The 23105-nt window shown below is 43.6% G+C and overlaps 1 protein-coding gene across 8 annotated transcripts in view; it reads left to right on the plus strand.

The window, feature by feature from the left end:
• The first annotated feature begins 268 nt into the window (after window positions 1-268).
• LOC139389269 (MAP kinase-activated protein kinase 5-like) overlaps window positions 269-23105 on the plus strand; it is a 62703-nt gene continuing 39866 nt past the window's right edge. For 2 of the 8 annotated variants that reach the window (XM_071135836.1, XM_071135837.1), the window contains exons 1-11: window positions 500-1426; window positions 13833-13906; window positions 20125-20200; window positions 20705-20802; window positions 21066-21174; window positions 21454-21543; window positions 21697-21792; window positions 21893-21973; window positions 22189-22376; window positions 22592-22712; window positions 22920-23050. In XM_071135836.1, coding sequence (XP_070991937.1) covers window positions 1391-1426; window positions 13833-13906; window positions 20125-20200; window positions 20705-20802; window positions 21066-21174; window positions 21454-21543; window positions 21697-21792; window positions 21893-21973; window positions 22189-22376; window positions 22592-22712; window positions 22920-23050 — 1100 coding nt within the window. In that variant the 5' untranslated portion in view covers window positions 500-1390. Of the gene's footprint in view, window positions 389-497; window positions 1427-13832; window positions 13907-20124; window positions 20201-20704; window positions 20803-21065; window positions 21175-21453; window positions 21544-21696; window positions 21793-21892; window positions 21974-22188; window positions 22377-22591; window positions 22713-22919; window positions 23051-23105 lie in introns of those variants that run through there. The other 6 variants (XR_011629395.1, XM_071135832.1, XM_071135834.1 and 3 more) reach the window with 5 other exon arrangements.

The following is a 23105-nucleotide window of genomic DNA, read 5'->3' on the forward strand; positions in this document are numbered from 1 at the left end:
AGTTGATGTTTTCCTTAAACTTCTTTATGCCTAAAATACCTAGGCGTTGTAGGATCTGGTATGCGTCAGAAACGCCTGGGCAACGAATGTGCCCAACACTCAACATCTGGTCTTGTTTGACGTCATTACTGCCGACAGTACAGGCGACTGCCAACTGACTGACCAACAAATAACACTGCATCATAAATAACTACTCGTTATCATTTGTAGGTCAGGTACAGTCACAATTTACCCTTGATACATTACGGTTTTGATCCTTTCAAACACCGCCAGAGATAGAGCACGGCCTCTTTGTTCTCGAATTGAACAGGATGGACCCCAAGGCCCAACGTCTGTCTTTTTCCTGCCTGTTTTCATAAAAACGGCGCAAATGTGATAAGTGAACCGGGTATATATGCGACTAATATATTTTAATATGATATTGAAAGGTTTCGTGATGACAATCCTCAAATATTTTGAATTGTAATGTCTTCAAATATGTATAATTTTCATCAGGCTTTCGTTATAGGCCGTTCTTGTTTAGTTAAGACACAATTTTTCCTTTGACAAGAACCGTAGCTAGTTTGCTAGGGTTTAAGTCACTATACGATTCATCTTTATTATCGTTTAGCTAAGTGATATATAACCTGGATGACTATTCACGTTTACACTCGCTGGCAAATAATGGTTGGGACGGTTTGCTAGCAAGCCAGGCTCTTTTAGCGAGCTAATTAAGTTAGCGTCGACGAGTTTTGGTACTCGGCGAACCTCCCCCCGCTTCATGTTCACATGAGGTCTCAACAACGCATTTCACCTAGCCAGTTTGCTTGTATTTAACAGTAACGAACCCCGAGACGAAGGGTCACGCTAATTAACGTTAGCAGCTCATTAGACCGGTGCGTGTCCTGTGGCTATCTTGCTACTGCTGTAGCTAGGCAAGTACAGTAGCTAAGTGCTCAAGCATAGCACTCGATGCTGGCTAAAAATAACCAACTCTTTGTCCCCCATTCAGCACCCCACCAAAAGTGGTGAGCTCGCCTATTAGAGCTCGTCCACCTTACGACTTTACATACAACCAGTTGGGACTTTGTCGCTCTACATGGTCGATACAGCCAAGTCAGGACGATCGGAAGAGGTTGGAGGCACTGTAGTTTGTGAGACGAACTGGCATGAGGCATCTCTCTCCGGCTGGGTGTCTTCAAGTCGGGTTACCAAAGTAAACGCATTCAACTGGCTTTTTTTGACCGAACATCAAGCGTCATCCATGGCGTTGGCCTGTCACCAGTAGCTTGTTCCCGGCAGGGGAAACATTAGCTATTTAACATTAGCATTACTGTTAAAGGACACCCCCTTTGTTCTGATTGTAAACTGAAAGAAATCATTTAAAGTTATTCTATCACAGTGGAACATCATGTCGGAGGATAACAACGCAGACAAATTCATCAAGGTACTGTAATGTTGATACATTTGAATACAGAACAATTGTTTGCATGTTGGATGTGCTGCTAATGTTGTCATAAGGCTAGGGCTGGGAGTTGCCAGGGACCTCAAGATATTTAGGTGCCGATAAGATATGTATTGCGATTCTCACGATTATAGCTATATGTATTGCGATTCGAGGTTCCAAACATATTGCTGCAGAAGGACAATAGAGGCATGAGAGAACGAGTTTATCAGACATGGAAATAAGTGTTGAAAACAAATTGGCTCCATATTTAAAAAGAACATTTAGAACCAGCTATTAAGGAAAAATACAGAAGTTTTGGTGCAGGTAGCTAGCGCAAAAATAATAGGATATTGTCAAAAATGATATGATACGATTTATCGTCAAATAATATCCGGATATGTAATTTATCAATTCCTCCTGTCACTACATAATCCATTGGAATGTCACTTGATAAGAGTCAGATTGTACTTCAAAGACTAATGTCAGTTGTTTATTTCTATTGCAGACACATTTCGTTCCTCATGGTATGATATTGTTGTTTAGAAAAAATGTTTCATGCATAACATACTCTTTTCAAATTACACATCTGACATGTTTTGGAAAGTTAACTTTTTCTTTCATCTCACATGAAACTTTCCTGGTTTGGTTTTCAACTTAAAGGAACACTCCACCCAAAAGTACACCCAAAAGTATATTTTGGTATTTATTTTATTAGTCCATAGTTGACATAGTCCCAAATATCCAAAAATATTTGGATCAAATCTGCAATCTAGTTTTGAAGATATGTAACTTAAAAATACAGAGATCATCCCTGTATGATGCTGCAAAATGCGTCATGTCTTTTGCTGTCCCCAGTCCACCTGGCCGTGCTGCTGCTCCAGTTTCAACTGTTCTGCCTGCGGCTATGGAACCCTGACCTGTTCACCGGACGTGCTATTTGTCCCAGACCTGCTGTTTTCTACTCCCTAGAGACAGCAGGAGCGGTAGAGATACTCTCAATGATCAGCTATGAAAAGCCAACTGACATTTACTCCTGAGGTTCTGACCTGTTGCACCCTCGACAACTACTGTGATTATTATTATTTGACCATGCTGGTCATTTATGAACATTTGAACATCTTGGCCATGTTCTGTTATAATCTCCACCCGGCACAGCCAGAAGAGGACTGGCCACCCCTCATAGCCTTTCTAGGGAGTTTTTCCTAGCCTGCGTTGCTTGCTGTTTGGGGTTTTAGGCTGGGTTTCTGTACAGCACTTTGAGATATCAGCTGATGTAAGAAGGGTAATATGAATACATTTGATTTGATCATAAGGGTATGATTTCTGTATTTTGAAAGTTACTTTTGGTCTTGTAGTGTATGTATCAACCTGCTCGTTGAACATCTCATTCCAAAATCATCAAATCAAATGGTATTTGTCACATGCGCCTAATACAACAGGTGTAGACCTTACAGTGAAATGCTTACTTACAAGCCCTACACCAACATTGCAGTTCAAGAAATAGAGTTAAGAAAATATTGACTAAATAAGCTAAAGTAAAAAGTAAGTTACACAATAAAATAACAATAACGAGGCTATATACATGGGGTACCTGTACCTGGTCAATGTACAGGTTAGTCAAGGTAATTTGCACATACAGGTAGGGGTAAAGTTACTATGCATAGATAATAAACTGCGAGTAGCAGCAGTGTAAAAACAAGGGGGGGTGTCAGTCAATGTAATTAGTCCAGGTGGCCATTTTATTAATTGATCAGCAGTCTTATGGCTTGGGGGTAGAAGCTGATAAGGAGACTTTTGGACCTAGACATGGCGCTCCGGTACCGCTTGCCGTCTGACCATTTTTTGGGCCTAACTCTGACACCACTTGGTATATCGGTCCTGGATGGCAGGAAGCTTGGCTCCAGTGATGTACTGGGCTCTACGCACTACCTTACGGTTAGATGCCGAGCAGTTGTAATACCAAGGGGTGATGGAACCGATCAGGAAGCTCTTGAGGGTGCAGCTGTAGAACTTTTGAGGATCTGGTAACCCATGACAAATCTTTTCATTCTCCTCAGGGGGAAAAGGTGTTTTGTGCCCAGTTCACGACTATCCTGGTGTGTTTGGACCATGATAGTTTGTTGGTGATGTGGACACCAAGGAACTTGAAACTCTTGACCCGCTTCACTACAGACCCGTTGATGTTAATGGGGCCCTGTTCTGCCCTCCTTTTCCTGTAGTCCATGATGGCCCCATTTGTCTTGCTAACATTGAGGGAGAGGTTGTTGTCCTGGCACTACGCTGCCAGGTCTTTGACCTCCTTCCTATAGGCTGTCTTGTCGGTGATCAGGCCTACCACTGTTGTGTTGTCAGCAAACTTAATGATGGTGTTGGAGTCGTGCTTGGCCACACAGTCATGGGTTAACAGGGCGTACAGGAGGGGACTAAGCACGCACCCCTGAGGGGTTCCAGTGTTGAGAATCAGCGTGGCAGATGTTGTTGCCTACCCTTACCATCTGAGAGTGGCCCGTCAGGAAGTCCATGATTCAGTTGCAGAATGAGGTGTTTGGTCCCAGTGTCCTTAGCTTAGTGATGAGCTTTGTGGCCAATATGGTGTTGAGCTGTAGTCATTGAACAGCATTCTCACATAGATATTCCTTTTGTCCATGTGGGAAAAGGCAGCGTGGAGTGCAATTGAGATTGCGTCATCTGTGGATCTGTTGGGACGGTATGCGAATTGGAGTGGGTCTATGGTTTCCGGGATGATGGTGTTGATGTGAGTCATGATCAGCCTTTCAAAGCACTTCATGGCTACCGACGTGAGTGCTACAGGGCGATAGTCATTTTGGCAGGGCATTAATATGGAGTTAATCCCTCCTTTGCTGCTATAACAACCTTCACTCTTCTGGGAAGGCTTTCCACTAGATATTGGAACATTGCTGCGAGGACTTGCTTCCATTCAGCCACAAGAGCATTAGTGAGGTCGGGCACTGATGTTGGCCAATTAGGCCTGGCTCACAGTTGGCATTCCAATTATCTCAAAGATGTTCAATGGGGTTGAGATCAGGTCTCTGTGCAGGTCTCTGTGCAGGCCAGTCAAGTCCACCGACGCTTGGCATTGCACATATTGCACATGGTGATCTTAGGCTTGTGCACAGCTTCTCGGCCATGTAAGCCTATTTCATGAAGCTCCCGACGAACAATTATTGTGCTGACATTCCTTCCAGGTGCAGTTTGGAACTCGGTAGTGAGTGTTGCAACTAAGGACAGATTATTTTTACGCACTTCAGCACTCGGTGGTCCAGTTCTGTGAGCTTGTGATGCCTATCACTTCACGGCTGAGCCGTTGTTGCTCCTAGACATTTCCACTTCACAATAACAGCTTTTACAGTTGACCTGGGCAACTCTAGCATGGCAGAAATTTGACGAATTGACTTGTTGGAAAGGTAGTCTTCCTATGATAGTGCCGTGTTGAAAGTCACTGAGCTCTTCAGTAAGGCTATTCTACTGCCAATGTTTGTCTATGGAGATTGCATGGCGGTGTGCTCAAATTATACACATGTCAGCAACGGAATTTGCTGAAATAGCCGAATCCGCTAATTTCAAGGGGTGTCCACAATAACAATAATAATATGCCTGCAATAATAGTTAACATGGTTTTTGAATGACTATCGTCTATTTTTATTTTATTTTATTTCACCTTTATTTAACCAGGCAGGCCATTTGAGAGCAAGTTCTCATTTGCAACTGCGACCTGGCCAAGATAAAGGAAAGCAGTGTGACAGAAACAACAACAGAGTTACACATAAACAAACGTACAGTCAATAACACAATAGAAACATCTATGTACAGTGTGTGCAAATGTAGAAGATTAGGGAGGTAAGGCAATAAATAGGCAATGGAGGTGAAATAATTACAATTTAGCATTAACACTGGAGTGATAGATGTGCAGATGATGATGTGCAAGTACAGATACTGGGGTGCAAAGGAGCAAGAAGATAAATATCAATATGGGGATGAGGTAGTTGAGTGTGCTATTTACAGATTGGCTGTGTACAGGTTAGAGGTCGACGGATTAATCGGATTCGCCGATTTCAAGTTTTCATAACAATCGGAAATCTGTATTTTTGGGCACCGATTTGCCAATGTATAAAAAAAGATTTAAAAAAAAAGTTTATTTAACTAGGCAAGTCAGTTGCACATTCTTATTTTCAATGACGGCCTAGGAACGATGGGTTTCACCTTGTCGGCTCGGGGGATACAATCTTGCAACCTTACAGTTAAATAGTCCAATGCAATAACGACCTGCCTCTCTCTCGTTGCACTCCACAAGGAGACTGCCTGTTACGCGAATGCAGTAAGCCAAGGTAAGTTGCTAGCTAGCATTTAAACATAAAAAACAATCAATCATAATCACTAGTTAACTACACATGGTTGATGATATTACTTGATATCTAGCGTGTCCTGCTAGAATCTCACTGAGCATACAAGTATCTAAGTATCTGACTGAACGGTGTTAGGCAGAAGCAGGCACGTAAACATGCATTCAAACAGCACTTTTGTGCGTTTTGACAGCAGCTCTTCGTTGTGCGTCAAGCATTGCGCTGTTTATGACTTCAAGCCTATCAACTCCCGAGATGAGGCTCGTGTAACCGAAGTGAAATGGCTAGCTAGTTTGCGCGCGCTAATTGTCGTTGAATACGAGGAGAAGGACGGAAGCTATACTGTTACACTGGCAATACTAAAGTGCCTATAAGAACATCCAATAGTCAAAGGTTAATGAAATACAGATGGTATAGAGGGAAATAGTCCTATAATTCCTATAATAACTACAACCTAAAACTTTTTACCTGGGAATATTGAAGACTCATGTTAAAAGGAACCACCAGCTTTCATATGTTCTCATGTTCTGAGCAAGGAACTGAAACGTTAGCTTTCTTACATAACACATATTGCACTTTTACTTTCTTCTCCAACACTTTGTTTTTGCATTATTTAAACCAAATTGAACGTTTCATTATTTACTTGAGGCTAAGTTGATTTTATTGATGTATTATATTAAGTTAAAATAAGTGTTCATTCAGTATTGTTGTAATTGTCATTATTACAAATAAAAAAAATGGCCGATTTAATCGGTATCAGCTTTTTTGGTCCTCCAATAATCGGTATCGGCGTTGAAAAATCATAGTCAGTCGACCTCTAGTACAGGTACAGTGCCCTACTCTGACAGCTGATGCTTAAAGTTAGAGATGGAGATACAAGACTCCAGCTTCAGTGATTTTTGCAATTCTTTCAAATCATTGGCAGCAGAGAACTGGAAGGAAAGGCGGCCAAAGGAAGTGTTGGCTTTGAGGATGACCAGTGAAATATACATGCTGGAGCGCATGCTACGGGTAGGTGTTGCTATGATCTGAGATAAGGCGGGGCTTTACCTAGCAAAGACTTGTAGATGACCTGGATCCAGTGGGTTTGGCGACGAATATGTAGCGAGGGCCAGCCAATGAGAGCATACAGGTTGCAATGGTGGGTAGCATATGGGGCTTTGGTAACAAAACGGATTTCAACCTGTGCATCCTGATCACGTCTGGTGTGGATGTACAAAATCAACATGCATGCGATTCCGACAATGAATCCACAGATAAAAGGTTAAACCGAGTTTGTTTCTAGTAATCTCTCCTCCCTCAGGCTTCTTCTTCTTTGGACTTTTATATGGAGGTTGGCAACCAACTTTAAGGTACATTACCGCTACCAACTGGACTGGAGTGTGGACGTCAGTTCATCTTTCAATCACCCACATTGGTAAAAACCAATGAGATGGGAAAGGCGGGACTTTAAGCGTGTCAAGCGTCACAAATATAATCAAGTTTTATGTTTTTTTATGTTTTTAAAAAAATGTTTTTGAATAAAATACGTTCTAAATATGCCTTCGGGGTAGTTGATGACCCTAAGGTGGCAACACATAAATTATAAGGGATTTCAATATGTTTTCTTTCCATTTATACTGTTCAGTCTGTTTGGCGATGAATATGAAGCGAGGGCCAGCCAACGAGAGCATACATTCGCAGTGGTGGGTAGTATATGGGGCTTTGGTGACAAAACGGATGGCACTGTGATAGACTGCATCCAATTTGCTGAGAAGAGTGCTGGAGGCTATTTTGTAAATGACATCGCCAAAGTCAAGGATCGGTAGGATAGTCAGTTTTACGAGGGTATGTTTGGCAGCATGAGTGAAGGATGCTTTGTTGTGAAATAGGAAGCCGATTCTAGATTTAATTTTGGATTGGAGATGCTTAATGTGAGTCTGGAAGGAGAGTTTACAGTTTACAGTCTTAACAGGGTAGGATTTTTTTATTTTTTTATTTCACCTTTATTTAACCAGGTAAGCTAGTTGAAAACAAGTTCTCATTTGCAACTGCGACCTGGCCAAGATAAAGCATAGCAGTTCGACACATACAACAACAGAGTTGCACATGAAATGAACAAAACATAGTCATACAGTAGAAAAAAAAGAAAAAAAAGTCTATATACAGTGAGTGCAAATTAGGTCAAATAAGGGAGTTAAGGCAATAAATAGGCCATGGTGGCGAAGTAATTACAATATGGCAATTAAACACTGGAATGGTAGATGTGCAAAAGATGGATGTGCAAGTAGAGATACTGTGGTGCAAAAGGAGCAAAATAAATAAATGCAGTATGGGGATGAGGTAGATGGATGGGCTGTGAACAGGTGCAGTGATCTGTGAGCTTCTCTGACAGCTGGTTCTTAAAGCTAGTGAGGGAGATGGGAATATCCAGCTTCAGTGATTTTTTTTCAGTTTGTTCCAGTCAGTGGCAGCAGAGAACTGGAAGGAAAGGCGACCAAAGGAGGAATTGGCTTTAGGGGTGACCAGTGAGATATACCTGCTGGAGCGTGTGCTACGAGTGGGTGCTGCTATGGTGACCAGCAAGCTGAGATAGGGTGGGGCTTTACCTAGCAGAGACTTGTAGATAACCTGTAGCCAGTGGGTTTGGCGACGAGTATAAAGCGAGGGCCAGCCAACAAGAGCGTACAGGTCGCAGTGGTGGGTATTATATGGGGCTTTGGTGACAAAACGGATGGCACTGTGATAGACTGCATCCAGTTTGCTGAGTAGAGTGTTGGAGGCTATTTTATAGATGACATCGCCGAAGTCAAGGATCGGTAGCATAGTCAGTTTTACAAGGGTATGTTTGGCAGCATGAGTGAAGGAAGCTTTGTTGTGAAATAGGAAGCCGATTCTAGATTTAATTTTTGATTGGAGATGCTTAATGTGAGTCTGGAAGGAAAGTTTACAGTCTAGCCTAGGTATTTGTAGTTATCCACGTATTCTAAGTCAGAGCCGTCCAGAGTAGTGATGCTGGATGTGCGGGCAATGAACGGTTGAATAGCATGCATTTAGTTTTATTTGCGTTTAAGAGCAGTTGGAGGCCACGGAAGGAGAGTATGGCATTGAAGCTCGTCTGGAGGTTAGTTAACACAGTGTCCAAAGAAGGGCCAGAAGTTTACAGAATGGTGTCGTCTGCGTAGAGGTGGATTAGAGAATCACCAGCAGCAAGAGCGACATCATTGATGTATACAGAAAAGAGAGTCGGCCCGAGAATTGAACCCTGTGGCACCCCCATAGAGACTGCCAGAGGTCCGGACAACAGGCCCTTTGATTTGACACACTGAGCTTTATCAGAGAAGTAGTTGGTGAACCAGGCGAGGCAATCATTTGAGAAACCAAGGCTGTTGAGTCTGCCAATAAGAATGTGGTGATTGACAGACTCGAAAGCCTTGGCCAGGTCGATGAATACAGCTGCACAGTAATGTCTCTTATCGATGGCGGTTATGATATTGTTAAGGACCTTGAGCGTGGCTGAGGTGCACCCATGACCAGCTCGGAAACCAGATTGCATAGCGGAGAAGGTACGATGTGATTCAAAATGGTCAGTAATCTGTTTGTTTACTTGACTTTCGAAGACCTTAGAGATGCAGGGTAGGATAGATATAGGTCTGCAGCAGTTTGGGTCTAGAGTGTCTCCCCCTTTGAAGAGGGGGATGACCGCGGCAGCTTTCCAATCTTTGGGAATCTCAGACGATACGAAAGAGAGGTTGAACAGGCTAATAATAGGGGTTGCAACAATTTCTGCAGATAATTTTAGAAAGATTGTCCAGATTGTCTAGCCCGGCTGATTTGTAGGGGGTCCAGATTTTGCAGCTCTTTCAGAACATCAGCTATCTGGATATGGGTGAAGGAGAAATGGTGGGGGCTTGGGCGGGTTGCTGTGGAGGGTGCCGGGCAGTTGACCGGGGTAGGGGTAGCCAGGTGGAAAGCATGGCCAGCCGTAGAGAAATGCTTATTGCAATTCTCAATTATAGTGGATTTGTCGGTTGTAACAGTGTGTCCTAGCCTCAGAGCAGTGGGTAGCTGGGATGAGGTGCAATTATTCTCCATGGACTTTAGTGTCCCAGAACTTTTTGGAGTTTCCTGCAGGATGCAAATTTATGTTTAAAAAAGCTAGCCTTAGCTTTCCTAACTGCCTGTGTATATTGGTTCCTAACTTCCCTGAAAAGTTGCATATCATTGGGGCTATTCGATGCTAATGCAGAACGCCACAGGATGTTTTTGTGCTGGTCAAGGGCAGACAGGTCTGGAGTGAACCAAGGCCTATATCTATTCCTGGTTATACATTTTTGGAATGGGGCATGCTTATTCAAGATGGTAAGGAAAACACTTTTAAAGAATTACCAGGCAACCTCTACTGACGGAATGAGGTCAATATCCTTCCAGGATACCCGGGCCAGGTCGATTAGAAAGGCCTGCTCGCTGAAATGTTTTTGGGAGCGTTTGACAGTGATGAGGGGTGGTCTTTTGACCGCATAACCATTACGGACGCAGGCAATGAGGCAGTGATCGCTGAGATCCTGGTTGAAGACAGAAGAGGTGTATTTAGAGGGCAGGCTGGTTAGGATGATATCTATGAGGGTGCCCGTGTTTATAGATTTGGGGTTGTACCTGGTAGGTGCATTGATCGTTTCTGTGAGATTGAGGGCATCAAGCTTAGATTGTGGGATGGCCGGGGTGTTAAGCATGTCCCAGTTTAGGTCACATAACAGCACGAGCTCTGAAGATAGATGGGGGGTGGCAATCAATTCACATATGGTGTCCAGGGCACAGCTGGGGGCAGAAGGTGGTCTATAGCAAGTGGCAGAGGTGAGAGACTTGTTTCTGGAAAGGTGGATTTTTAAAAGAAGCTCAAATTGTTTGGGCACAGACCTGGATAGTAAGACAGAACTCTGCAGGTTCTCTCTGCAGTAGATTGCAACTCCGCCCCCTTTGGCAGTTCTATCTTGTCGGAAAATGTTATAGTTAGGGATGGAAATTTCAGGGTTTTTGGTCTTCCTAAGCCAGGATTCAGACACGGCTAGGACATCCGGGTTGGCAGAGAGTGCTAAAGCAGTGAATGAAACAAACTTAGGGAGGAGGCTTCTAATGTTAACATGCATGAAACCAAGGCTCTTATGGTTACAAAAGTCAACAAATGAGAGCTCCTGGGGAATGGGAGTGGAGCTAGCCACTGAAGGGCCTGGATTAACCTCTACACCACCAGAGGAACAGAGGAGAAGTAGGATAAGGGTACAGCTAAAGGATATAAGAACTGGTCGTCTAGTACATTCGGAACAGAGAGTAAACGGAGCAGGTTTCTGTGCATGTTAGAATAGATTCAAGGCATAATGTACACACAAAGGTTTGGTAGGAGGTGAATACAGTGGAGGTAAACCTGTGCATTGAGTGACGATGAGAGAGATATTGTCTCTAGAAACATTAATTTAAACCAGGTGAGGTCACCACGTTTGGAACTAAAGGGTTAGCTAAGGCGTATTGTGCAGGGCTAGAGGCTCTACAGTGAAATAAGGCAATAATCACTAACCAAAACAGTAATGGTCAAGGCATATTGACATTAGGGAGAGGCATGCGTAGCCGAGTGATCATAGGGGTCCAGTGAGTAGCTCGGCGGGCTGGAGACACGGCGATTCAGACAGCTAGCGGGACGGGGCTAGCAAGCTAGCAGAAGGTCCTTAGAGGGACGTCGCGACGGAAGAAGTCTGTTGTAGCCCCCTCGTTCTGTTACGTCGGCAGAGTAGTCGTGGGGGATCAGCAGGGCTCCGTGTGGTAAAAGGGTCCAGGCTAATTGACAAAATAGGTATAGTGGCCAAAGAATTTGTCAGATGGGCCTCTTCAGCTAACAGTCCGATATGCTCTAGACAGCTAGTGGGCCGCGGCTAGCAGATGGGCATTCAGGGGACGTTATGATGGAGGGGCCAGTTGAAAACCCCCCTCGGGCAGATTATGTCTGTAGTCCAGACGTGATGCATCGGCGGGGCTCAGTGTTGGCAGTGAAGGGGGTCCAGGCCAATTGGCAAAATAGGTATTGTAGCCCAAGGAGTGGCTGATGGACCTCTTCGGCTTTCCGGGAGATGGGCCTAGCAAAGGCTAGCTCCAGGCTAATTGGTTCTTGCTTTGGGACAGAGACGTTAGCCAGGAGTGGCCACTCGGATAGCATCTAGCTAGCTGCGATGATCCAGGTGAAAAGGTTCAGAGCTTGCGGTAGGAATCCGGAGATATGGAGAAAAACAAGTCCGATTTGCTCTGGTTTGAGTCGCGCTGTGCAGACTGGCAAGAGTTGTCCGGGCTAAAGGTTAGCTGATGACCGCTAGCTGACTACTAGCTAGTAGCTAGTTAGCTGGCTAGCTTCTGTTGGGGGTTCCGGTTCAAAAGTAAAGAAAATAGCAGATCCATACCACATTGGGTGAGGCGAATTGCAGGAGAGTATGTTGAAGTTGAGGTTAAGAAAAATATAAAAAGATACACGGGACGGGACAAGACGAGGACAAAGGCGTTTGACTGCTACGCCATCTTGGATAAAAATGACAGAATAGGAACCAAAGTTTTCGTCAGTGTTTCCAGGTGACCCTAATTAGGTGTTAAGTTACATGTTTGCATACTTCATGTAGCTAGCTAGCCAATATATTCATCCTTATTCCTATCTGATTCCTATCTATTCCTATCTACTGTTACACAAACATGCTTATCTAGGCCTACGTCAGCACTGGTAGTAGGCGGTATTAGATAACTAAGTTTGCTCTGACTCTTAGTACACTTAGCAAGCTAGCTAACTAGTGATTAGCATTAGCAGCTAACAAATTATTTTAGCAACACCTTGCTAAGACAAACTAGCAAACAGTAGTTTGCAGACAGTAAGATACACAAAGACAAGACAGTGTAATTATAGAATGCTTGTGGAAAGCAGCATGTCACCAACAATTATGCATCCATCTGACCATGCAGAGTGATCGAGCAACTGCTCTCTCCTTGAGTGTTGGGGGCAGGGTTTGGTGTAGTTGGGGGCAGGGTTTGGTTTAGCTCGGGTAGGCTAGTGGTTAGAGCGTTGGACTAGTAACCGAAAGGTTGCAAGTTAAAATCCTCTAGCTGACAAGGTAGAAGGTTCTGATTGGAGAGGTGCCGTTTGCATTGCCGAGCAGTGAACAAGAAAATATGAAATCCAGATTTTAGATGCTATGTTTTGGTCTGACTTTGCGCGGACATGTTTCCTCTACTTGGAATCCATTTTCGAAATAATTTAAAAAGGTTCCTAAATTTGGTCTAGGGTATTATAGACTAATTAGCCTACCAGATGCATTTAGCTGGAAACACTTTAATGTATTAAGGCTATGTACCGCCCTGTGAAGTGTGAACCCCCTTTCCTCTCTCCAGGTTTGTCTTAAATGTTACCCAGCCAGCCTCCCAGTGTGGACCTCTAATAACCCGCAGACAACCCCTCAGCTGCCTGGCCTAGTCTCCCCTGCTCTTCTCCACTACACTTAGTGTGTCATTGGGCATCCATATCAGCCATAATATCTTATCCAAGTGGCCCCTGCTCACACAGCTGGGTTAGAATGTGCTAAGGATGGGAGAGAGGGTGGGTTTTTGAAATAGCATTTCACCGAGAATTGGAACACAGCTTGAGCCAGACTGCACACCAAAAGCTACAAGGGCCAGAATGGTCCACTAGACTGAAAACAAAATGCTTCAAGTGGCAATTGAGTTTACCCTAAGCATTTAGGCTTTTAAAAACAACTCTTCCCTTGCTGTTTGTCAAATATGCCCTAGCTAGCCATAGGATAGAAATGGTGGAAGCAGAGCCCAGAGGTAAGGGATAGGTCATCTCTGGTCCAAGAAAAGCCTTGAGTAATTGTTATGCGTTACAATTCGGTCCAAGTGTCAACACAACAGGAGCTTGACCTAGCAAAAGAGGGATTAGCCAATATTAACTTTGAACAGGGATGCTGCTGCGTACACTTGTTTAGTGTGTGACATTTTTCCAATATCTATCTCTTGTGTTTGTCCTCCTCTCCCTCTCTTAGGAGACCTCCATCTTGGAAGAGTACAACATTAACTGGACACAGAAGCTCGGGGCAGGGATCAGTGGACCTGTTAGGTGAGCATTCTTCTGAGTTTGCCCTATTTTGCCTAGTTTGCCCAGGGATACCAACTAATTTGTAGGAGATGCATAAATTATTGCATATTAGGCCTAAATGCAGATGAGGTTGAAGAGTGGTCCTCCAGAGGAGTCCAGTGCTCTTAAACTGGATGGGGACTAGTGTTAAAGGTGGTGTCACTCAGTGTGTTTACAGTGCTAGGGCTGGGAATTGCCAGGGACCTCACGATACAATATTGTGCCAATACGATATGTATTGTGATTCTCACGATTCTATATACTCCGATTCGATATTGCAAACTTCTACAGATGCACCATCAATAGCATTCTGTAGGGCTGCCACCTGGTACGCAAACTACACCGCCCACAAGCGCATGACTCTACAGAGGGTGTTCCGGTCTGCCCAACGGATCACCGGGGGTAAACTGCCTGAACACTGGTCATTTTTACAATGTTGACATACGCACTTAATGACTATTGTAGATGGAAACGGCTGATTTTATTAAAAAAAAATTACATTTATTTTATTTTTTTGAAATATCTAGAGGCGTACCGAGGCCCATTATCAGCAACCATCCAATGGCACGTTGTGTTAGCTATTAGCTATCTTTTTACCATTATTTAACTAGGCAAGTCAGTTAAGAACAAATTCTTATTTTCAATGACAGCCTAGGAACAGTGGGTCATTTTAAAAGGCTAATTAATCATTAGAAAACCCTTTTGCAATTATGTTGGCACAGATAAACTGTTGTGCTGATTTAAAGAAGCAATTAAGCTGGCCTTCTTTAGACTAGTTGAGTATCTGGAGCATCATAATTTGTGGGTTCTATTACAGGCTCAAAATGGCCAGAAACAAAGAACTTTCTTCTGAAACTCGTCAGTCTATTCTTGTTCTGAGAAATGAAGGCTATTCCATGTGAGAAATTGCCAAGAAACTTCGACAGCTGCATCATGCTTGGGTAGCCAGTGCCACATCACCTCTTTATTCAGAAGTCTCCGCAGTGGCTCACACGCTTCAGAGAGGCGCGGCATGAACTTGGAGAGATAGTTCACAACAGCTATGAACCTCTGCACTGCCTTGGTGTCTTTGGGGTGGTGCATGTCCTGGATTGCCCTGATTGTCTCTGGGTCTGGTCTGAGGCCCTCTGCAGACAGGATGTGGCAATGGAAGCGGATCTCTCTGACTTTCTATCACTTTAGCATCATGGTCTTGGATTGCCTCATCTGTTTCTCCACAGATGATGATAAGTTTGTCATCCGCAATAGGCTCATGGTCAATCAGGAGTCGTCCCCCCCCCCCGCAGGTACGCCTGCTTTTGGCAGCTTGTACAGTACATCATCAAATGTCGGCATTATGTACAGTGCATTCGGAAAGTATTCTTACCCCTTGACTTTTTCTACATTTTGTTACGTTACAGCCTTATTCTAAAATTGATTAAATTGTTTTTTCCCCCTCATCAATCTACGCACAAATACCACATAATATTAAGTCTGTCTGGTAACAGTAATGTTAATGAATTACCGTTATGTGTTTTGAAGGTCTCTGTTGCTATATATGACAACTGAAATGCTGAATTGTTTCAATGAGCACTTTGTATCATCTGGTAGGCTGTTTGATTCAGTGTCCTCTGTCTCTGTACAACCCTGTGTGGATGAACCAGTGAGAGCTGGTCAAACTTTTAGCTTTTTGTCATTCTCAGTGCAGGTGGTACATAAAGCCCTGAAATCCTTAGATCAGAGAAAGCCTGCAGGACCTGGTCTTTTGGATCCCTGCTTTTTAAATCTGGCAGCTGATTTCATAGCTGAACCACTTACATCTCTGTTCAATCTAACCCTGGAATGTAATGACATTCCAAAGATCTGGAAATCAGAATTTGTCCTACCACTTTTAAAAGGGGGAGATCCAACTCTTTTAAATAATTATAGGCCAATCTCAAAGCTGTCACCCCTGGTGAAAATACTTGAAACCCTTGTAAGTGAACAGCTAAAATAGTTTTTATTTACTAACTCTATTTTACCAATGTACCAATCGGGCTTCAGGAAGAAGCATAGCACAATTACAGCAGCCATGAAGGTTTTAAATGATATCACTGAAGCCCTTGACAAAAAACAGCACTGTGTCTCACGTTTTATTGATCTCTAAGGCTTTTGATACAGTTGATCATGCTATACTAAGGCAGAGATTGTCGAGTGTAAGTCTTTCGGAGCATGCTGTAGTTTGCAAACTATCTGTCTGATAGAACTGTGCACTCAATTTGATGGGCTTTTGTCTGTTAAATTGTCAGTCTTGAATGGTGTGCCCCAAGGCGCTGTACTTGGTCCTCTCTTATTCACTATTTATATAAATGATTTAGACATAAATGTCAAATGCACAACTTCATTTTTATGCTGATTATACTGTTATTTACTGTTGTGCCTCGTCTCTTACAAAAGCTTTCCAGAACATGCAAACTGCTTTTTATACTGTTCAACATACCTTGTGTCAATTGAAGCTTATCCTCAATACTGACTAAACTAATGGTGTTTTCTAATGCAAGAAATAGACCTCTGAACCTTTCACCTATTACTACCTGTCAGGGCAAGGAGATTGAGGTTGTAACCTCCATATAAATATATTTTGAATTGTAATTGATGACGGCCTCTTAAATTGCATATTCAACAACTTACAAAAAAATTGAAGCTGAAATTGGGATTTTATTTTAGGAATAAGGCCTGTTTTTCGTTTGAAGCCAGACGGAGGCTAGAATCAGCTACATTTATGCCTTTACTAGTCTATGGGGATATTTTATATATGAATGCTTCCGCTCAGTGTTTGAGATCAATTGACACTCTTTACCATGGCACTTTGAGATTTATTTTAAACTGCAAAATCCTTACGCACCACTGCACTTTGTACACCAGGGTTGGCTGGCCTTCTCTAGTCACTTGTAGGCTCAGTCACTGGTATTACAAAGCCATTTTGGGTTTACTACCTTTTTTTATTTGTGCATTTTTATTGTTCAGAAATGTGGTGGGTACTCTCTTCGTTCTCTGTACTTTATCCTGCTAACTGTTCCAAATGTCCGAACTGAATTTGGTAAAAGGGCTTTTATGTACTCTGTGCCATCGTCTTGGAACACCTTACAAAATACTTTTAAACTGGAAGAACTTGTCCCGATTGGTGTTTATAAATCACTGATGAAGGATTTTGAGGCTGATTCCCTGACCTGTCAATGTTTTTAATTTGCTGTTTTATACTTTTGTGAATTCAATGGTTTTTACTAGATTACTTGTAGTTTTTCATGTTGTCTGTCTGTAATTTTTTTTAAATGACTTGGTGCTGCCTATCTTGGCCAGGGCGCTCTTGAAAAATAGATTTTAATCTCAATGAGCCCTTCCTGGTTAAATAAAGGTTAAATAAATAAATAAATGACAAAGCAAAAACGGGTTTTTAGACATTTTTGCAAATGTATAAAAAAATAAATCAACTGACATTTACATAAGTACTGACTCTTTCCTCAGTACTTTGCTGAAGCACCTTGGCAGCGATTACGGCCTTGAGTCTTCTTTGGTATGATGCTACAAGCTTGGAACACTTGTATTTGGGGAGTTTCTCCCATTCTTCTCTGCAGATCCTCTCAAGCTCTGTCAGGTTGGATGGGGAGTGTCGCTGCACAGCTATTTCCAGGTCTCTCAAGAGATGTTCAATCGCCTTTCAAGCCCGGGCTCTGGCTGGGCCACTCAAGGACATTCAGAGACTTGTCCCGAAGCCACTTCTGCTTTGTCTTGGCTGTATGCTTAGGGTCGTTGTTCTGTTGGAAGGTGAACCTTCGCCCGAGTCTGAAATCCTGAGCGCTCTGGAGCAGGTTTTCATTAAGGATCTCTCTGTACTTTGCTCCATTCATCTTTCCCTCGATCCTGACTAGTCGCCCAGTCCCTGCCGCTGAAAAACATCCCTACAGCATGATGCTGCCACCATCTTTCCTCCAGACGTGAAGCTTAGCATTCAGGCCAAGGAGTTCAATCTTGTGTTCATCAGACCAGAGTATTGTTTCTCATGGTCTGAGAGTCCTAGGATCCGATGAAACCTTACACCATCCCCACGGTGAAGCATGGTGGCAGCTGTGGGGATGTTTTTTCCAGTGGCATGGACTGGTAGACCAGTCAGGATCGAGAGAAAGATGAACGGAGGAGTGTACCATAAAGGCCTGATTGGTGGAGTGTTACAGAGATGGTTCTGGAAGGTTCTCCCCTCTCCAGAGGAACTGGGCGGCCAGCTCTAGGAAGAGTCTTGGTGGTTCCAAACCTTTTCCATTTAAGAATGACGGAGGCCACAGTTTTTTGGTGACATTCAATGATGCATACATTTTTTTTGTACCCTTCCCCAGATCTGTGCCTCGACACAATCCTGTCTCGGGAGCTCTACGGACAGTCCTCATAGTGCATGTCAGAACAAAAACCAAGCTGTCAGTTTGGTTTTGCTGGATATAAGGTTAATCTTGTCCTTTATGCTCATCATGTCACAGGTTGCTCCTGAGTATAATTGACACTGCTTTTCTCCATTGTGCAGTTGTAGGCTGACAATATTTTTTTTTCCCTGTGCATGCATTGCTCCTGGTTGAATAGATATGTCCATTATTTCCATTCTCCAGTTCCTCTTCCAGGGCTGGTGTATCCACTGTGTTTAGTTGGCACAAGGCTTGTTTCTTCATGCACATTTTTGCTAATTGATTTACAATTTCACACAGACGTCAAGCCTTACCATAGGCTGGGCATAGCTCCCGTCCTCGCCTGTGATTGTTGCCGCAGTATCTGCATGTCCCAGGGCTTTCCCCTGCTGCACTCAATTGATGTTGGTTTTTTTTTTGCTTAAGTGTAGACCGCCGTCGGGGTCGCCATCCGTTGATGCTGTTGTCACCTGATCTGTCCTGCGTCATTGCTCTCATTCTCCTATCTGTCAACACTGCAGCCCGGCATATCTCAATGGCAGAGGCTGGAGTGAGCACCCTTATCAGCAATCCCAAACACCACTCTGTGTTCAAAGATAAATAAAATAAAATATACAAGTTGTTATATACAAGTTGTGTTTGTAGATGGGATGAGACTCACTGCCCATCACTCTTCTCAGTGTTGCTGCCTGCACTTCAGCTGATTTTTCATATAATCCAGAGGCTAGCAGATCGTCTTCAAACTCGGCCATAAAATTAACACAGTTATTGCCTAAATCGGCAGTCATTTTCGTTTCATCTGGCGGCGGGATGTTGGTAGCCATGCTGACACTGTATGCAAGCTAGTTAACAAGAAACAAATTGCTAGTTAACTAGCTTGCTGCTAATGCTGATACCAAAACCTTGATATCCTAAGGTACTTACAGCAGCAGTGCACTGCAGACTCCAGCAACGTGATGTACACTTATTTTGGGTTCAGTTACTTCTGACACCATGTTTGTGTGATAAATGGCTCAGAGCTTTGAGAATACTTCAGTCATGTTAACACGGAAACCATGGAATGCCGTGACGGCCCAGATTGGAACCATATTACATAAGGTTCAGTACACCTGAAGGCCAATAGGTGGGGACCTAGTCCCTCTAACAGGTGGACTATTCCTTGTAACATCTGTCTGTATCTGGTATTTCACTCCTACTGATCTTTGGTTGAAGCAAAATGTACCTCCAGGATAGGCTAGACTTTATTCGTAGTGTAATCTGAGTTTAGGAGCAGAGGTTTTGATTGAATATTTTGGTCCTCGTTGGGGACTGTATTTGTTTCTAGGAACACATTTTATCCTACTAGCCTAGTACTGGTATTAGGCCTACTTTTATTTAAATCTGCAAAATGTAACTTTTTGGGCGACACGACCAAATGCGAGTTATAGATCTGTAATTCTCATTGAAGTCTAAGAAGCAGTAGATCTGTTCAGTGTGCACCATATCTATGCTTTCCGTCTTTTACTTTCAGTTTTGTACACCAGCTGAAAATAAAAGTATTTTTTATTATGAAAAATATCTTACTGCAGTTTAGATGGTAAAATGATTCTCTACACAATGACTGCTTGTTTTGTCACAAACTGAAAGTCGGCAACTATCCCAATTTTACGAAGCAGGAAATGGAGGAGCGATTTCTGCATATTGCACATTTAACTTAATAATAGAGTGGACTACCGTGCACCATGAAAAAATGCCTCAGTATTTTTATATTGTCAAATGTTTTCCTTTAAATGTTTATTTTCCCCTCCAAAGAGTTTGTGTGAAGAAGTCGACTCAGGAACGATTGGCCCTGAAAATCCTAATTGATCGTCCCAAGGCCCGAAATGAGGTTTGAACCATTGTTTTGCTTTTCCGATTGTCTTTTGTACGTCCTTGTCTGTTTTGTCGTCTGTGCTGTCGGTGTCTGTTTGGTCAGCGTTGAGTCTCCTGTGTCTACGTTCCAAAGGACATCCTATTCCCTATGTAGTGCATTACTTTTAACCAGGGCTCTAGGGCTAAAAATAGTGCACTATATAGGGAATAGTGTTCCATTCGGGGGCATGCACTTTGTCTCGTCTTTTGTCATTGTGTGTCTTCTTGTCTTATCTCCACTCTTCAACTAATACTCAGGGTGGCTGTGTCTATCACACACCCACCCAATGTCATCACCAGCCCACGACATACTTCCCTGATAAAGCACCTCCAGTTGATCAGCTGTGTGAGGTGAAGTCGAAACAAGCAATGCAGTCACATGTCACCCCCCCTCCCAAATTGACCCACTACTACTGTTTACTTTGTGCGTCAGGCATCTTACTGAGTCTACCTTTAACTCCCTGTTCTGTCCATGATTCAGGTGCGGCTCCACATGATGTGTGCTACACACCCCAACATTGTGCAGATTATGGAGGTGTACGCCAATAGTGTGCAGTTTCCTCACGAATCCATTCCAAGGTGAGGAGGAGCAAGTCCAATTGTGTACATACAGCATGTTATTGACGGGCTCATTTGAAAAACATGTGAATGTTTTTATCGAATTGCTACAATGTGTATTTACACGTGTTATGCTCCTGCACCTAGTGTTTGTGTATCTGTTTAAATGTAACAATAGGTAACCATGACATTCAGATGTAACAACAAAACAAAAACTTTACCCCAGATTTGAGTAGAGGAAAATGCCTTGATTGCCTTAATTTTCCACTTCCATGTGGCTGCAGAGCGAGGTTACTGATCGTCATGGAGATGATGGAGGGAGGCGAACTGTTCCACAGGATCAGTCAGCACAGACACTTTACAGAGAAGATGGCTAGCCAGGTCACCAAACAGGTAACCCTAAAATTCCTCTGTGATATAGTTGGTAGACCAAAGTGCTTGCAACACCAAGGGTCGATTCCTATTGGGGCCACCCATATGGAAAATGTATGCACGCATGACTAAGTCACTTTGGATAAAAGCGTTTGCTAAATGGTGTGTATTAGATTTATGCACATTCAAACGTGACATTCCTCCTCTCAGGCTTCTAATGCACCCGTGTATTAATAACATAACTTCTTGTGAACGTTGTGTAGCTGAGCCGATGTCTGAGTTTCCTCTGTCCCCCATCAGATCGGCCAGGCCCTGGAATACTGTCACTCACTGAATATTGCACATCGAGACCTGAAACCAGAGAACCTGCTCTTCAAGGATAACTCCCTGGTGAGGGGATAGATGGGCTTATGGGGAAATGTGCATGCGCACACACACAGCTCTTACTACAGCTGTCTAGTAATAGGCTACAACAAGCACGTTGCAAGAGTCCTTTCACCTTTTTAGGAAATATGTTCTGACGTTCTCCCTTTCATGTTCTAGGATGCACCGGTGAAGTTGTGCGATTTTGGATTTGCAAAGATTGACCAGGGGGACTTGATGACCCCACAGTTCACTCCTTACTACGTTGCACCTCAGGTAAGGATGGGTGCTCTGCTCAGTTCTGACACCAGGTTGGGGAGCATTTAAAAAAAAAAAGTCCTGCTTCAATGAGTGTCGTCTTCTCCTCTCACCCTAGGTACTTGAGGCTCAAAGGCGACACCAGAAGGAAAAGTCTGGAATAATACCTACCTCACCCACCCCTTACACCTATAACAAGGTGAGCAACTACCCTACCTCAGCCACGACAAACCATTATCCCACAAATGGCAGCATCTGTTTTTTTTAAAGGATTTACAAAAACATCTCGCAAGCATCTTCGCATGCTGCAACATATTTCCACTATGACATCAGTGTTGTTTGCAGGGTTGTGTCGAGCTCTCTTTCTCTATCCCTATGGCCTGGCTCATTCACTTTCCCTTGCTGTGCGTACAGAGCTGTGACCTGTGGTCCATGGGGGTGATCATCTATGTGATGCTGTGTGGCTACCCTCCCTTCTACTCCAAGCACCACAGCCGCACCATCCCCAAGGATATGCGCAAAAAGATCATGACGGCCAGCTTTGACTTCCCCGAGGACGAGTGGAGCCAGATCTCTGAAATGGCTAAGGACATTGTCCGCAAGTACGTCCCTACAGCAGGTCTTACTGTGTGTGCGCCAAGGATATTGTCCTCAAATACCTCCCCAACATGGATTGTGGGTGTCTCAAAACAGATGGCATGGTTCATCAGTGATATTTTAGGCAAAACCAATTTGGACTGCAACCAGTGCTTTAGTGCTGTATTGTTTGGATTGAGTAGGAACAGTCTAGTTCACTAATATTACTCTCCCTCTGTAGGCTGCTGAAGGTGAAGCCTGAGGAGAGGCTGACCATTGAGGGTGTACTGGAACACCCCTGGCTCAACTGCACAGAGGCCCTGGACAACGTGCTGCCCTCCGCACAGATGATGATGGACAAGGTGGGCCTGGATGGATGGACAGAGATAGAGAGCATTTATATAGCTCTGTCTCAAAGCATTACTTAGGCCCAGTCATACTTCATACAGGGCTGTGAGACTCTGGGGTCCAAACTTTTGCTGACTGCCTTAAAAACTTCAATGTTCATGGTGTAACACTTTGCCTTGTGACCCTTCCTGTCTCCTGCCAACTCTCTCTCCCTCTGCCAGGCAATGGTAGCAGGGATCCAGCAGGCCCATGCTGAACAGCTGGCTAACATGAGAATACAGGACCTCAACATCAGCCTCAAGCCACTCAACTCCGTCAATAACCCCATCCTGAGGAAAAGGAAACTCCTAGGGTCCGTTGGTCTCTCTGTCTGCCTGCCTGTCTTGTTACATGCCTCTCTGCCTCTT

This window comes from Oncorhynchus clarkii, chromosome 30, assembly GCF_045791955.1.
Source record: "Oncorhynchus clarkii lewisi isolate Uvic-CL-2024 chromosome 30, UVic_Ocla_1.0, whole genome shotgun sequence".
Lineage (NCBI taxonomy): Eukaryota > Metazoa > Chordata > Actinopteri > Salmoniformes > Salmonidae > Oncorhynchus > Oncorhynchus clarkii.